The sequence below is a fragment of the Monodelphis domestica genome, chromosome 7 (assembly GCF_027887165.1).
Source record: "Monodelphis domestica isolate mMonDom1 chromosome 7, mMonDom1.pri, whole genome shotgun sequence".
NCBI lineage: Eukaryota > Metazoa > Chordata > Mammalia > Didelphimorphia > Didelphidae > Monodelphis > Monodelphis domestica.
In genome coordinates this window covers 159808324-159823932 of record NC_077233.1, presented here as the reverse complement: position 1 = coordinate 159823932, position 15609 = coordinate 159808324, and the positions used below count along the sequence as shown (strand labels likewise).

The 15609-nt window shown below is 34.5% G+C and overlaps 1 protein-coding gene across 2 annotated transcripts in view; it reads right to left on the bottom strand.

Moving 5' to 3' along the window:
- Positions 1–15609, bottom strand: part of CEP78 (centrosomal protein 78) — a 34357-nt gene that overhangs the window by 4822 nt on the left and 13926 nt on the right. Inside the window, exons 10-14 of one of the 2 annotated variants that reach the window (XM_007499014.3) lie at positions 15057–15074; positions 13194–13329; positions 11491–11536; positions 9841–9972; positions 362–439 (exon numbers count right to left, since the gene is read on the bottom strand). In XM_007499014.3, coding sequence (XP_007499076.2) covers positions 362–439; positions 9841–9972; positions 11491–11536; positions 13194–13329; positions 15057–15074 — 410 coding nt within the window. The remainder of the gene's footprint in view (positions 1–361; positions 440–9840; positions 9973–11490; positions 11537–13193; positions 13330–15056; positions 15075–15609) is intronic. The other variant, XM_007499016.3, reaches the window with a different exon arrangement.

Genomic DNA, 15609 nt, shown 5'->3' with positions numbered 1-15609 from the left:
CAAACCATCTCTTCTTTATTATTTTACACTTGCTTTTAATACTCTTATTGGCTTCACAACTTCCTATGCATATTATTAGACTCCAAAGCTTGCTTAGTTCTTAAATTTCTTTTGCACCCTCTATGTTTTTCCACATGCTACTATACACTAAGTTGGTGCTTAAGGAACAAAGCTAAATAAAACACAGAAATAATGTAGATTTTTACCCTTACAGACCAATCAACGGAATATATACATGAATTTAAAGTTAACATTAACAGAGCAACCAATTTTCAAATGTACTAACTTAAATTTCATTCTAAAGTCTAAATATCTCAGCTCAAACATGAACCACAAAAACACAAATTCATTTTAATTTTACCTCAGTTACTCGTTTATCAGCCTTGACTCTCATAATCCTTTCTGCTTTTAATTGCTTTATGCACTCTTCCAATTTTTCCTGTGGAAAACCAACAGAATGATTATTATGCTTTGTTGTTTGTTCAGCTTTGTGTTGGACTCTTTGTGACCCCATTTGGGGTTTTCTTGGCAAAGATACTGGAAGTGGTATGCCATTTCCTCCTCCAGTTCATTTTATAGATAAGGAAAGTGAGGGAAGCAGAATTTAAGTGACTTGCCCAGAGTCACCCAGCTAGTAAGTATCTGAGGCAGAATTTGAACTTGGGTCTTCCTGACTTTCCAGGCCCTGACTCTCACCACCCAGATGCCTTTATTATACTTTAGAGAGATCTAAAAAGGAGGATGGTCTAGTCACAGACTCTTTGGGCTTCAATTACTTTACTCATAAAATGAGAGAATTTAACTTTAGGGCTTCAATTAGCTCTAAAAACTAAAATTTAAAGTTGAAAGATATCTTACAGATCATCTAGCACAATCTTCTCACTTCCAACTAATACTAAATTCTCATTTGTACCTTTTCTGTTTGAAGAATAAAAGTGAGAAATTCAAGTTTTTAGAAAGCACCACCCATCTTATGGGGACTAAATTATACTCAGTATAGTGTACTAAGAGGGCTATAGGTCACTTTTGGAATTGGCCCAACAAGAATGCCAGCTGGTGGCATTATGTATAGATCCCTAGGCTTGGAGTCAGGAAGACCAGAGTTCAAATCCAGCCTCAGATATTTTACTAGATGGGAGACCCTGAGCAAGTCACTGTGTTTCTTAACTGTAAAAAATGGAAGTAATAACAGTACCTATTGTGGAAAGGAAAACTGAAACAAGTTCTGGACTTTCTGCCACTGAGGTGAAGCAAATAGCAGTTGGAAGGTTAGAATGAAATTGATGGACAGCAATGACAGTTGGTGGGGGGGGGAGGGCAACTTAGAGTGACAGTTGGTCTCTTGCTTCCTGGCCCTCAGACTGGAAGGAGACTCTCTTCCCTGTCTTGGGATAGAAGTACCTCTATTCCTGGATCTTTCCAACTGTGTGCTCTACCTGGATTCCTGTGATCCAGTCATTGAACAAAGGGATTGAAGGGGACCGGTTTGAACTGTAAGGCCGGTCTTTAGGGGCATCAGCCCGAAGAGACAGGCCCAACCAGCTCTGAAGGTCAGAACCTTTTCTTCTTCTTGCTGTCTACTGCTAAGACTTTGAACTTAAAAAGCTAGCATTAGCATAGACAGGAATAGAAGAAACCCTCCACCAGACTGTGTGAACTTTAGATTTACTTCACCCTGCTTAATCTAACAAAACAGGAATGTCTAAACCCCTACTTAAGAATTAATATTGAGAAGGATGGCCTATGACAGATATGTGCTAGCAAATGACAAATCAGAAACAACTGACAGACCCCTGGGCTGTCCTAAGTCAAGCTTAAGCTACCATTGGTACATGTGAGACACAGGAAAGTGATGTAAAAACAGTCTATATATTTCACGTCACTTCTTCTCTTGGCCTTTTTTCGTGGAGAGGTGTCTCCAGCAGCAGTGAGCTAAGTGTCTTGGCACCTTGGTGTGGCAGCAGCTATTGTCCAGGTTTGGCAGTGAGAGTCCTTGATACACTACTGGGGAAGCTTAGTAACCTAGTTCCGGTGAGGTGACTTCTCTGAGCTCTCTCAGAGTTTAGGCTGATTCTTTTCTCCTTTACCTTCCAAAACACTATCCTCTTAGGAAGCCTCTAATCTTCTGAAGAGACCTTGTGGTGGAGGTCTTTGAACTCCCCCTGGCACAGGCCATGTGGGAGAAATCCTATACCCCTTCTCTCTCTCTTCTCCTTAATTCCTTCCCTCTATATTAAACCACCATAAAATTTCCAAACTGACTTGGGTATTTTATTTGGGATATTCCCTGGTGGCCAATAAAAATTAGATTGTCACAACCCTAAAATTTCCCCTTACACCTGTGAGGCCTGGCCTCAGCTCAAAAGCTGAGACTCAAACTTCATCTAGGGAAATCCCCATTCCCTCTTCCCTGAAACCCCCGCCCCCAATCCAAACTTGTTATTAAAATTCATCTTTATTTAAATAACTGCAGTCAGATAAGAGGACTATCATTTCAGGGGGACATAGAGGGAGCTGAACCTCAGGACAGCCATTCAACTATAAATGGTCCTTATTGGAACCCTGCTGGGCTACCTAAAGGAACCCTGCTGGGCTACCTTGGTCTGGCTTGTCCCTGGGGGGAGGGGGGGCCTAAGCTTACCTGCTCTGGGGTATCTTTAACATCAGTCAATAGAGAAGAAATCTCCTCAGGCTATCATAGGTGACCCATTTCTGGGAACCACATTTTTCAAAGATAGCCTCTCAGCAGGGGTATCTCTCTCCTTTTACCTCACCAGCAGCCATATTTCCTCTCTCCCTCCAACTCCAATTCCGGGTTACAAAACCTTCCTTATCCCCTGCCCCTCTTCGATGGTCTACAATCCCTTTAAATATTACACCATCTCCCAGGGTTGTTGTGAGAATTAAATGAGATAATTACCAAGTGTTTACTTAGTACAGTGCTCCTACATAGTAGGCATTTAAAAAGCACTTATTTCTTGACTCCCTTACTAAAATAAAAGGATTTTTCAGGCAAATCTTATTATGAAATTTAAGAAAAAACAGAATTTATTTCTGTTTTGCCTATAGATCATCTTCAATCATTAGTTTAATACCCAAAATTCCAATGACAGTGAAACCTAATGGTCAGATCAATAAATAAACATTTATTTATGCATCTATTATTTTCTAAGCACTGTGGATAAATCACTAGGGATAAAAAAGGAAGCAAAAGACAGTATACTCAGGGAGTTTACAATATAATGGGGAAGACAGCATATAAACAAACGTATAGGAAGCAAGCTATGTACAAAGGAAACAGGAAGTAAAGAGGGAAGATCCTGAAATTAAGAGGGATTGGGATAGCTTCCTATAGAAGGTGGGATTTTGCTGGGACTTAAAGTAAGTTAGGGAGGTCAGTGATCAGAGTGGAGGGAGAGCATCCCAAGAACAGGGGCTAGCCAGAGATAAAGTGTCTTGTGTTCATAACTAGATGGAAAAGTACATGTTTGGGAAAAGCTGTAAGACTAGAAAGGTAGGAGAAGGCTAATAAAAGATTTTGCATTAGTTCTTTGCAGCAACCAGAAACCACTGGAATTTGAGTGGGGGGTGATATGAGGAGGGGTAAAATTTGAGGCAGGTTATTGTAATCATCCAGGGTAAGGTGATGACAACCTCCCCTAGAACAGTATAGGAGTCAGAGGAGAGGAAAAGGCATATTTGAGAGATGCTGCAAAGATGAAATCAATAAGCCTTGACAATAGATTGGATATGAAGATTGGGGGGAGGTTAAAAGACTGGGAGGAGTTCTAGATGATTTCTAGGTAAGGAAGCCTGAAGGATTGGGAGGATGGTGTGTCCCTCTACAGTAACAGAGAAAGGAGATGAGAGTTTAGGGGGAAGATAAAGAGTTTTGATTTGGATACTGAGTTTAGATATCAACTGAACAACTATTTCTAAAGGTCAGAAAGGCAGTTGGAGATGCAAGCCAGGAGGTCAGCAGAGCCTGGGGCAGGTAGATAAGAGAATCATTAGCATAGAAATGGTAATTAAATCCCCAAGATCACCAAGTGAAATAATAAAGAGAAAAGGACCCAGAACAGAACCCTTAGGGACACCTATGGTTAGAGGGCATATTCTGGAGGAGGATCCAGCTAAGTAGAAAGGGAAGGGATGATATGATAGGTAAGAGGAAAACTAAGAGAAAATTGTACCCTGAAAATCTAGAGAAAAGGGAGTATCAAACAGTGTCAAAGGCTGGAGAGAGGTCAAGGAGAATGAAGACAGAGAAAAGGGCACTGGATTTGGCAACTAAAAGATCATTGGTAATTTTTGGAGAGAGTAGTTTCAGTGGAATAATAAATGATAAAGTCAGAAGTCAGATTATATGAAGAAAGTGGAGAGGAGAGAAAGTGGAGAAACATCTATAACAGACTACCTTTTTGAATTTAGCTCCAAAGGTAAGGTAAGTTTTTAAAAAGGTATGGGTTTAAAAAAAAAAAAAGAAGTGAGAGTGAGGATGACAGAGAAAGCTATCTGTTGGAGGAAAAGGGATGACATGGAATCCCTTGAACAAGAGGAGGGGTTCTTAGTCTTAGAAATAAATACAAGGGTGAAGGAGGAGAGAATGGTAGAAGATAACTGAATGACAGGAAATAGGAAGAGAGGAGAAAAGGGAGTTATAGGAATAATAAGGGTTATTATTTTGGTGGGAGAAATTAAATTATACTTTACAATCATTTTCAAAATTCTTTGGATTCTTTTAAAATTTATTTAGCTACTTTAAATTTTCAAGACTTGTCATTTATTTTTAAATTCTCTGCAGGAGATAGATGGGATAGGATACATATGTATGGAGAAATTTGCCTTAGCAAGAAGAAAGGCTACATCCTCATGTGAAATAGGAGTGAAGGAGGAGATAGTTGCAGAAATTCTTATGTGTGATTTAAGATGAAGAACACAGGACAAGAGAGAGTTCTGCAAATGGACTTGATGTTTTTAGTGAAATATGAGGTTTTCAGATTTCAGATTTCAGATTTTCAGCTGAATGGATAAGGAATTGTTGAATTTAAGGTGTCTATAGGACACTCAGTTCTAATGTCCAATAGGGAGTTGAAGATAAAATGGAAGAGAGGTTAGGACAAAATAAAAAAGATCTGCTCTTCAAATTACAGATTTCTCTTCAAATACAAGAAGATGACTATCATAACTCCCTTAATTCTTCTCTAGATTAATAGAACCAGCTCCTTCAACTAATTTTCAAATGACATGTTTTTCATTCTTGCCACCTGTTTCTGAAGAATCACAGCTTGTCAATGTCCTTCCTAAGATGTGAGAGCTACACATGAATACAATATTCCAGACGTGATCTACCTACAAGGCACAAAGGCTATACCTAGACTCACCTTGTAAACTATGGCACTATTAATGCAGCTTAAGATTGTGTTTAATATTTTGGCTGCCATCTCAAATTATCAACTCACACTGAACTTATTGTCAAGTCATCTTTGAAGACCTTTTCATATCAAGGGTTAACTAGCCATATTTCTCCCATCCTGCACTTGGAGAATCAGACCTTATTCATTTCAGGAACAGGGGAAAATGATACTAAGAAATGATAGGTAACAATAGTTTCTGTCTTTTGCCAAAAGAACCTCCCATCTTTAAATTCCACCCCAGTGACACTCCTCTAATCTTTGACAAGCTGTAGAAATCCCATTGTTCTACAAGATCACTTCCTCCAGAACTCATCCCTCTACAGAAGCCCTAAACCCCTGGCATCTTCCCTCTGACTGTATGTCTCCTTCCAGAACCTCCATTTAAGGAGGGCACCTCAGCAGCCAATTCTTCACTTCCCAATGGACAGCACTCCTTGAGTCCCCCTATACCAGATCTCTTCCCTCGCCTGTCAGTTTCCTTTTGTGTGTTGTTTTTCCCCATTAGATTGTTAGATCCTTGAGGGCAGGTACTGCCTTTTTCCTTTTGTGTTCCCAGACCTTAGAACATTTAATTAAATGTCCTAATTAATTAATTAAATGTTTACTGACTGATCAAGTTGGCTGGTGCACAAAGATTGATCTGAAGTATCAGAATAAATACAAAGTAGTTAAATACAAGACAGGTTGAGAGGGAGGGCACTAGTAGTATAAGGGGAGTCAGGTAATGTTTATATAGGAGAGGGATTCTATGAAGTTGAGCTAAGAAGGGAGCTTATCTCAGGCACAGGAAATTGCCAGTATAGGGAGATGGGGAGATTTAGTTCTCGGGGTATCTATGCTGCCAGAATTTCATTCTTTGAAGCACTTCATCCTTTTGAGCTGATTTTCTCTGTAGAATAAGCCACAGAATCCTCCCCCCCCTCTTTAGTTACTTACTATCCCCAAGTCTAGAATACATGTCAGACTACCATCAGAATTCTTTTCTTAATAGCCCATGTTATTTTAAAGGCTGCTACATAGAAAAGGGGTTGGATTTATTCTGCTTGACCATAAAGGAGAGAACTAAGAGTAAAGGGAACAAGTTGCAAATAAGAAAAGTTAGACTTAATGTTTAAAAAACAAAAACAAAACAACTTCCTAATCATTTAGAATTATACAAAAGTGTAGCTAGCAGCTCCTAGAAATACCAGGTTTCCAGTTCCCTGAGCATTTCAAGAGAACAATGGATGACCACTTGTTGGGGCTTTAGTAAAAAGGATTTTTGTTGGGGTACAAGTTATACTTAGATAGCTTTCAAGATCCCTTCCAACTTTGAGATTCTTTGATTGTGATCAGTAAAGTATGTGCTTTGTAATTTTTTTTTTCTCAGAATGATAAATGTGCATGGACTTATTTACACTATTTCACCTTTGAGACTAACAAGATACTTGAAAGAGATGAGGAAAGAGGTAAAGGAGGAGAGAGGGTAAAGGTACAGACTGGTTTCAGGCCCACAATTACTGAACTGATAACCTTGGCATTATTTGCAAAGCACATGGACCAACAGACCCATACCTAATCATGTAAAATAATAAAAGAAGCACTGTTAAATTTTGACTCTTGAAGAGAGTGAACTACCTCTAGCTTAGAAAACTATTACATATGATTAAGTGCAATTTATCTGTCCTAGATAACTCAATTACTCAAGGACTGCAAAATCTTATCTGACATTATTCAAAGACCATTTCTATACAACAATAAACATATGGACTAAAAGCAGAAAAACCTAGTTAATTCTACATCTGTTTTTCTATAGAATGCCAAAATCTGGACACTCAGCATGCATTATGTGGACAGTCTCAGACTCAAAAAGTATTTATGTCTATTAAATATTGAAAAGATGTTCTGGCTATAACTTTCTATAGGATTCTGAAAACTATAATAGCTTTTATTTTAACAATTTTATTACTTTGAAAAATACCTCAAATACATGTCAATAATTTAGACCATCCTATGTTAACCTTGTTTCAATAAATTTATATAATACTGGGAATAGTTTAGTCAATTTCCTTGATTGCTGTATTTTATCTGTGTGCATACAATTGATTTTTCTAACATGAAGAATAATATTTATTTACTATTAAAAGAAAGAAAAATGCATTGTTTCAATCCACTGTGGAAGTCAGAAGGATTAAGTTTACCAACAAAACTGGGATGACAGGTAACACTTTCCACAATTCTGGAATACAGCTATAGAGTTGAAAGAGGGGAAATAACCCTATCAGTATTGTCTTTAATAGTTATATTTTGTTTAATACTTCAGAAATCTATTTCAGTGTTTGTGCTTTACCATATTTCACTCAGGAAGCAAAATTTACATGTCTTTCCAACTTTAAGGAAATGATTGATTTTATTCAAAGTAGGGGACCAAAGAACTTTTGGCTTTATGAATATTTTCTTCTTATAATAAAGATTTAAACTCAATTTCTGATGCTGTAAACCTTGAGAATAAATTTGTAAAGTTCCAGAGTCTTTGAAAGTACAAATTTACAATATTTTCTATTATTCCTTAAGTTAACCTTATAAATGTTTGGTCATGTTAATTATAATATAATTCTTTTATCTTAGAGTAAGTTAAGATGTTTACTTGTTGATAATTAGAGAAAGTATAATGTAGTCAATCTATTTACCATAAAAGAGTATAGCTTACTTTTAAAAACAGGGACAACATTGAACAAATTGCAGGACATCTACATGGACAACTATTATACAAACTATTTCCAGTACAGATAAACCTAATTTTACCTAAAACATGTGGTAGTAGTTCTTAAAATGGATTTACATATTTTACAAATCAAATAATGTTTTCCATCATAATTTCAGATATCTTTCATAATATTTTCTTATTGAGTCAGTATCAGTGGCTCACACTACTTTAGCTTAAAATATCTTACCCTATCAACTCAAGTTATTTATCTATGAAACACTTAACTGCTACCTTAACTAGATTTTTAAAGTGAATTCTTTTGTAAAATAAAAAGTCCATATGAAACATATAATCTTGACCTCTGTTATCTGTTGGCTAAATTTAAGTGTCTATATATTACATATTAAGGCAGGCACACTATAAATTATCTTATTCTTTAGCCAACACTGAAACAAACCAGGAAAAGAAGTCCAGGAAAATCTTCTCTCTTTCACTCTCAGTTACAGAAAGCCCTTAAATCTAGACAGTCTTATAAACAACAGAAGAATACTAAAATGAAGTCTTCAACACTTTCATTTTTGCACTTAAATATTATTTCTAATACAAACAATTTAGAAATTAGTAACAAAAAAACCCTATAATGGTTTAGAGACTGGTTTTCAAATTATATCTCATAAAACCGTAGGAACTGATGCAGTCTTTTAGTAGAAATTATTTTTTTGTCCATTAGACATCTAAAATAAACTTTAATCCATTTAAATTTTCATTTAGTACAAATTTTAGAGGTAATGAGATCCTGAGATCTTGACCCTACTTGTCTATTAGGTAAAACAAAGCACTTCATTTTATTTTTCCTACTGTTTCTTTTATTTCACTACATTATCTTTTTAATTCTGGGCTCAACTTGCCCATTTGTAGTAGCTGTAAAAGATCCATACACACACATCAATGGAGAAACTCTATAGGCTGCTCATTCAATTGCATATCATAGCTGGAGGATAGGTTTTCATCCTCTATTGGGGCAAATCTTCAAGGAACTATGGATCACCTAGTAAACATTATTAGGAAATACTAGCAGCTAGGCATTTCACCTTCTAGGGGGAATCCCATTAACTTGAACTCCACCATCTCGTTTTTTTGCTTGACATTAATGACCAGATCATTGCCAAACAAGATTATCTTTGCCACAGCTTTTAAGTAACCCTGTAAAATTCTGATATATGTAAGGGAGATATTTTAAAGAACAGTTATTAAGGTCATAGTTTCACAGGAACCTCAAGGGCCATCTTAACCTTTCTTTCTAATCATCTTAAGCTTTCTTGTTTTACAAATGTTTACAAATGAGGAAACTGAGACTTAAAGTTATGCAGGTAAAGTGACTTGCCCTGGATTGTGTTTTGCTTTACTGAATCAACTTCTTTTTTGTAAATAAGAAGAGCAGGGATTCTTTACATTGTTCAGTCAAGTGTGTGATGATATATAGTCTCCTGTGAAATCACTTTGCAAAAACCAAACTGTATTGCCAAGTTACCAATTCAAAAACTCATGACTCCTTGTAGAAATAAAAGGGAAAATTAAAAAAAAAAAATATATATATATACATATACATATACTTACTTAAACTTATAGTAAGCAGATATCTAGATCAAATTAATTTTCAGAGAAGATCAAAATTATAAAACATAAGCTACAAAGTAGAATAAACCTATCCAGACTTTAAAGATGATAGCCTCATACCTGTATTTCATTTATTTTGTATGGTGTTAAGGCATTTTTTTCAGAAACAGGTTCTAAAACAGTATCTTCTGATTCTTCCACATCTGAGCATGATGGGGTCTCCACAGTTACTTTCACAGGAAAATCTAATTGCTTAAAGAAAATGATAAGAAATTGTTAAAGCAAGGTTAAAATTATTAAGGACTAAAGCACATCAGAACATTTCTAAACGAAATAAAATATTCTTATCTGACATCTTCACTATCTAACACTTTCCTGTACATATGTTTGGACAATATGAAAAGTGGATGGATGTGCAAATCCATCCGCAAAAATTTTTTTTTCCATTCCATCATAGAGATACAAGACACACCCAATAATAACCATGCTGAATGTAATGATAGTAGCCTAATATACTTTTTCCTGCTGGTTACGCTGTGATTAGCTAATTCAACATTCTGAATGATATTTTTCTTTTAATTTCACAAATAAGTAAAAGTTGGGTTCACAATCATAGACTAAAGCAGGAAGGATTTCATTATTGGGAAATCCTAAGACCTTGAGGTTAATTGGCCAGAGTTAGATCCTAGCTTTTAATTAGCAGAAAGCTCCTAAAACTTTTTAAAGAGTTAATTTAAGTCACAAAAACAGTGGATAGATGGCATTGATTATTGTGTGGATGGAGAAATACTATGAGTGCCACAGAGTTCTTTCTCCCTTCTATCTCCTTCAAGGTACATTACAGAGAAGATTATTCCACAAAGATGCTAAGATCATAAAACTCGTCAGAAAGGATAACCATGGGGCAGGTAAGTGGCTCAGTGGACAGAGAACAGGGCTAGAGATATAAGGTCATGGGATCAAATCTTAACCACAATTGATGAGGTCTTACTACTAGACTTGCTATCAATTCCAAGACAGAAGGTAAAGGTTTTAAAAATAAAAGAGGAAAAAAGCATAACCTAGCACCTTTTGTAAATAGTTGGCATTCAATACATGTTTTGTTTTTTTTAATGAAAAGCATCCTAACTCAAAGCTTAAAAGGGGTTATTATGGAAAAAATTAACATCTTTTGGATTTTTTATTTTGAGACCTGGAATTTAAATCATTCACTGTTCTTTAGCTGTCTTTTCCCAGAGATTAAAAAGTTCTTCACACAGGAGTAGCCATAGCAAGGCTGTTAATGACAGGGTGAATCATTTTAGCCTCAAAAAACAAAACTAGATTATGCAATATAATTAATAAAACTTAAGGAAATAGACATTGCTTGAATCTTCAACTAATTAACCAGAAAATAGAAGTCCATAATATCAGCTTCTAGATTCTTAATTATTGCAGAAACATGGGCCAGTAGTACAACTCAAACTACTATCATACTATTTTCCTTCAAGTCTTTGTTCTATCCATAAATCAGTTGGGAAGCAAGGCAGCTCACATTAAGAAGACACTAACTTGCTTTTTTTCTGTTTAACAACATATGGCCTCTACTTACTGCTAAGCCAAACATCTGCAATACCCACCTGGGAATTTTTAAAGACACAGATGGCAGGTAATAAAAACAGTTCATTGGTATTGTCTTCTAAAGGGACAGTCAACTTTAACAAAAAAATTAGGACAGAAATTATAGCTCTACCCCCCAAAATTAAAATATGACAAATATTAGCATGTTACCTGAACTGGCCAAGATAAATCTCGGGTTTTAAGCAGTGGAAATCCCCTAAAGAGACAGTTAATTTAGGTCACATTTTAAGGTAAAAATGTTGGATTTATAATTAACATACAATAGCAGACTGAACTGACATTACTGGGGAATTATCTATTTTATAAAATTGAACTTTCCATATAAATAAAATTTAACCCTTGAGGTGCTAATTTAAAGTTTAATATTTCACATATGCTTCTCTTTTCTGAAAGAATACAGTGAACATAATGTAACATTTTATTGACCGTCATCATTAACATTAACATAAGGCCCAGGCTACAATTTTTTTAAAGTTTGTCTTTCTTTTCCTTTTCCTTAAAAAAATCCAACAACTTGAGATGGAAAGAAACAGAGAGTATGTAGTTAGGAGTTTTTAATCTGTAGTGCATAACTTTGTCTTTTAGAGTATTTTAGTAATTGAATTTCAATATAATTTATTTCCCTTATAATCCAAAACATTTTATTTTATTTATTAAAAAAAAATTCTGAGAAGGAATCCATAGGCTTCAACAGATAGCCTAAAGGTCCATGTACACAAAAAAAGATTAAGAACTCCCAATCTAGTCCAACTCTCTGACTATATAAGTGAATAAAATGAGGCCTTACATAGGATAGTAGCCCAAGGATACACATAACCACCAAGTTTTTGTCTATTCACTGTCAGCTGTGATTTTATATCACTTTAAGAATAACTACCCATAATGCCACAACTATACTATGTTTCTCTCATCTCATTTAATTTATTGCTTCTTATCTTCTCTGGATTAGAATTTAAGACAACCAAACTTGTTCAGATTGTATGTAAAGTAAGAGTCCAGACCCTGAGAGAAAGCATGACAAACTCCCACTGAGTGAAGTAAATATACTCTGGTGCATTGGAATTATTAAAGTATTTTCTAACTGCTTTATCGCTTATTTTTAAGGTATGTAGCTATGTTCTGGATGACTGAGATTGCTAAAGTTTGACCTACAAATTAAGGAGAGCATCTATATTTTGAAATTTATAATTTTTCCTGAAAAGAATTAAGATTAAGGGTTTATGAACCATTTATAAATATAGAGATAATATATTTGAAATAAGCACCAAAGGAATATGATATTCAGGACTACCAAAGAAACACTCCAGTGAGGATTATATAATATTTTAAGGAAATTTTAATGTCATAAAATATAGCATTTGCTATAGGTAAAGTAAACTTGGATTTCTATTGAAATGTATGTGCCTCAAAATATTTTCATAAGTAGTTAAAAAGATATCATGATATAGTGTTACTGAACTCTGTTATTAGAATATAAACTCTTTGAGGGCAATGACAATTTGTTTTTTGTCTATCCCCAGTGCTTCAAAATTTTTTAACATTGAATTTAATGAATATTTTTATTTTTTTAAGAAAGAAAAATAACTTCACATCAAGATAAAAATGATCACATTATACTTTTAAAAAACAACTTTTACAAACATCCTTTTGTCAGAATTGAAATATGATGGGTTAATTTTTTTTCTTATGGCAAACATTTTTTTCTTTTTCTAGTTTCAGAATAAAAATTGTTAAATAAGAATATCAATGTATCACTTGGGTCCAAAACATATGCAATCTGACTTGTCAGGCTCGTATTTCATATAATCAACATTCTTCTTAGATTATAAAGACAGAGGCTAAAAATACGCTACCTGCACCTGTTGGCACGTTCCGCAGTACGCCAAGGCAGGAAGCCATATGTCCCAGGTGATAATGACTCTGGAGAGTAAGCATCTTTACTGTATAAGTGTTTGCTTCCTATACTTGGAGGTTTCACTGATGTTACTCCTGAATGATTTGAGGAGGCATTAAAGGAAAAGAATTAAAAGCAACATGAAACAGATATTAAATTTAGCATATATGCCTACAACCCTAAATAAAATAAAAAATATGTATGTGGCATTTATACTAAGGGAATACATAATAAGCACATTTATGTCCTTTTATAAAGAATAGTCATTTCACATTTTATATTATTGCTGTAATGTGCCAAGGATGCTTTTAGTACAATTTCTAAGTCACATATAATATGCTGAAAACATTAGCAACTCATGAACTAGCTTGAAAAGACTGAATCTGTAAGTTCATGGAAGTCTTATGCCATTAGTCTTCCCCAAATATCATCACTGGAAAAGTTATGGGTTACTTCATTATTTTTCCATTTAGTCCTTACATGGTCATATTAAAATTTCTCTTTTGAAGAGGAATATATGGGAATGGTGGATAATTCATTTGGGCAATAGGCTAGAATCTTTTATGTTGCTATGCATAAATACAAGGACTGGTTACAGAATTATCTCAGTGTGTACCAAGCTATGACATGGGAATGGTTACGTTGAATGGTACTATCACTGCGGGCTGGTGGAAATGTACCAGTGGACCACTGATTTCCACTTATTCCAGTCTGAATCTTTCAATTAACCTCTAGTCTTTTATAAATCACAAGACAATTCAAACCTGAGCATGAAGGTAAGGATACTTAAGCATGTTATAGATACTCAAAGAAAAGTTAAATATGTATCATTGAAAGTAAAGGATGACGCAGCCTGTTTATTAGCTAAGAATAAGTGTCTACCACATTTTTCTACCAAACTCATTAGTCTCAGACATGCACACTAATACCTTTTCTACTCCTGTACTTAACAAAAATGGGAAAACAGAGGTATACACTTTCTTTTGGATAAGTTGTACTTTGCAGCTAGGGTATTATAGTGTTTTGAAACCATTCTCTCACCCATGGATTATCAGAGGGAGGTGTTCGAATGAAACTTAGGAATCAACAATGCTCTTTACTTTCACTGAGAGATTGTTTCATAGGCAATTTGGTATTAGGCTTTAACTTTTACTTAAAAATTTTTTAAACAGCAGAAAATAGGTAAGAGAAAATATTTTTGAAATTATAACAACCTTATAATTAATTCTTAGAACAATGGTTTATTACTATGTATAATTAGCTGATCTGATTATACTAATATATTATCATGTAGTTAATCATAATTATTAAGTCAAGGTTATGACTTATCATGAATAAGTAGAGAAAATGATAAAAGATAAACTGAAGTTTATATTCAAAAATTCAGTTTCTTCTCTTGCAACATGAAGAACATCTTAGTTAACTTTTTATATAATATACAATAATTATATAATGTGATTTTATATAATTATTATATAATAATAAATTTATATAATTTTATGTAATTTATTAGCTGAGTTCAATTCTTTCACTATCCAAACAGCATATGAAATCAGTATACAAGGTATAAGATGTCAGCACAAATCAGTGATATGCAAATCTTTATAACATTTTTACTCTGTCATGCCCATGGGATGAATTTACACCTTAAAAATTACCTTAAAATTGAGTTCATCCTGTGCTATTTAACTTAAATTTTTTTCTTTCTTAATATAAACCTAAATATGGTACTGAATCGTCTTTAAGAAATATATACTAACAATTAATCTCCTATGCCCCTTGAAATTAATTACTAACCCCAACACTTATTTTATGTGCTTACCTTTGTGCCTCCAAATTACTGAAGCAAACATAAAAAAGCCCAAGAAACAAAATTACTTTTTTCAGTATCTCAGTAAAGTTTGCAAACAGTCATATTTTCACTTAGTTTAATCACATTAAGTGAAAATAAGTTTTAAAAAAATTCTTATTCTCATGATGGACCTGTGATTTCCTTAGTGTAGGAAGCTATTACTGAGGAACTTCATCTACCACTTCAGGTGGGAACTTCTACCCAATTCAGTCTCAGAAGAATTTGCTGGGGTACTAAGATTAAGAACCTTGCCACTCCCTGTCATAAAACCCGTGGGAGAGTTAGTGCTAGAACCCAAATCTTCCTCTCTACCCACTAGTCCAAACTGCTTTTTATTCCAAGTTACTAAGTTATAAAATACTATCAGGTATCACTAATGAGTTATGGAAATTTAGCTCTATGTAATATTCTCTATATAAACAATGATTTCCACAAATTTAAAAATGTTGTAACACAAAATAAATATTAAGATAAAGCATAATTGATGTAACAGAAAAATGTTTTTTTTACATACTAGATTCTT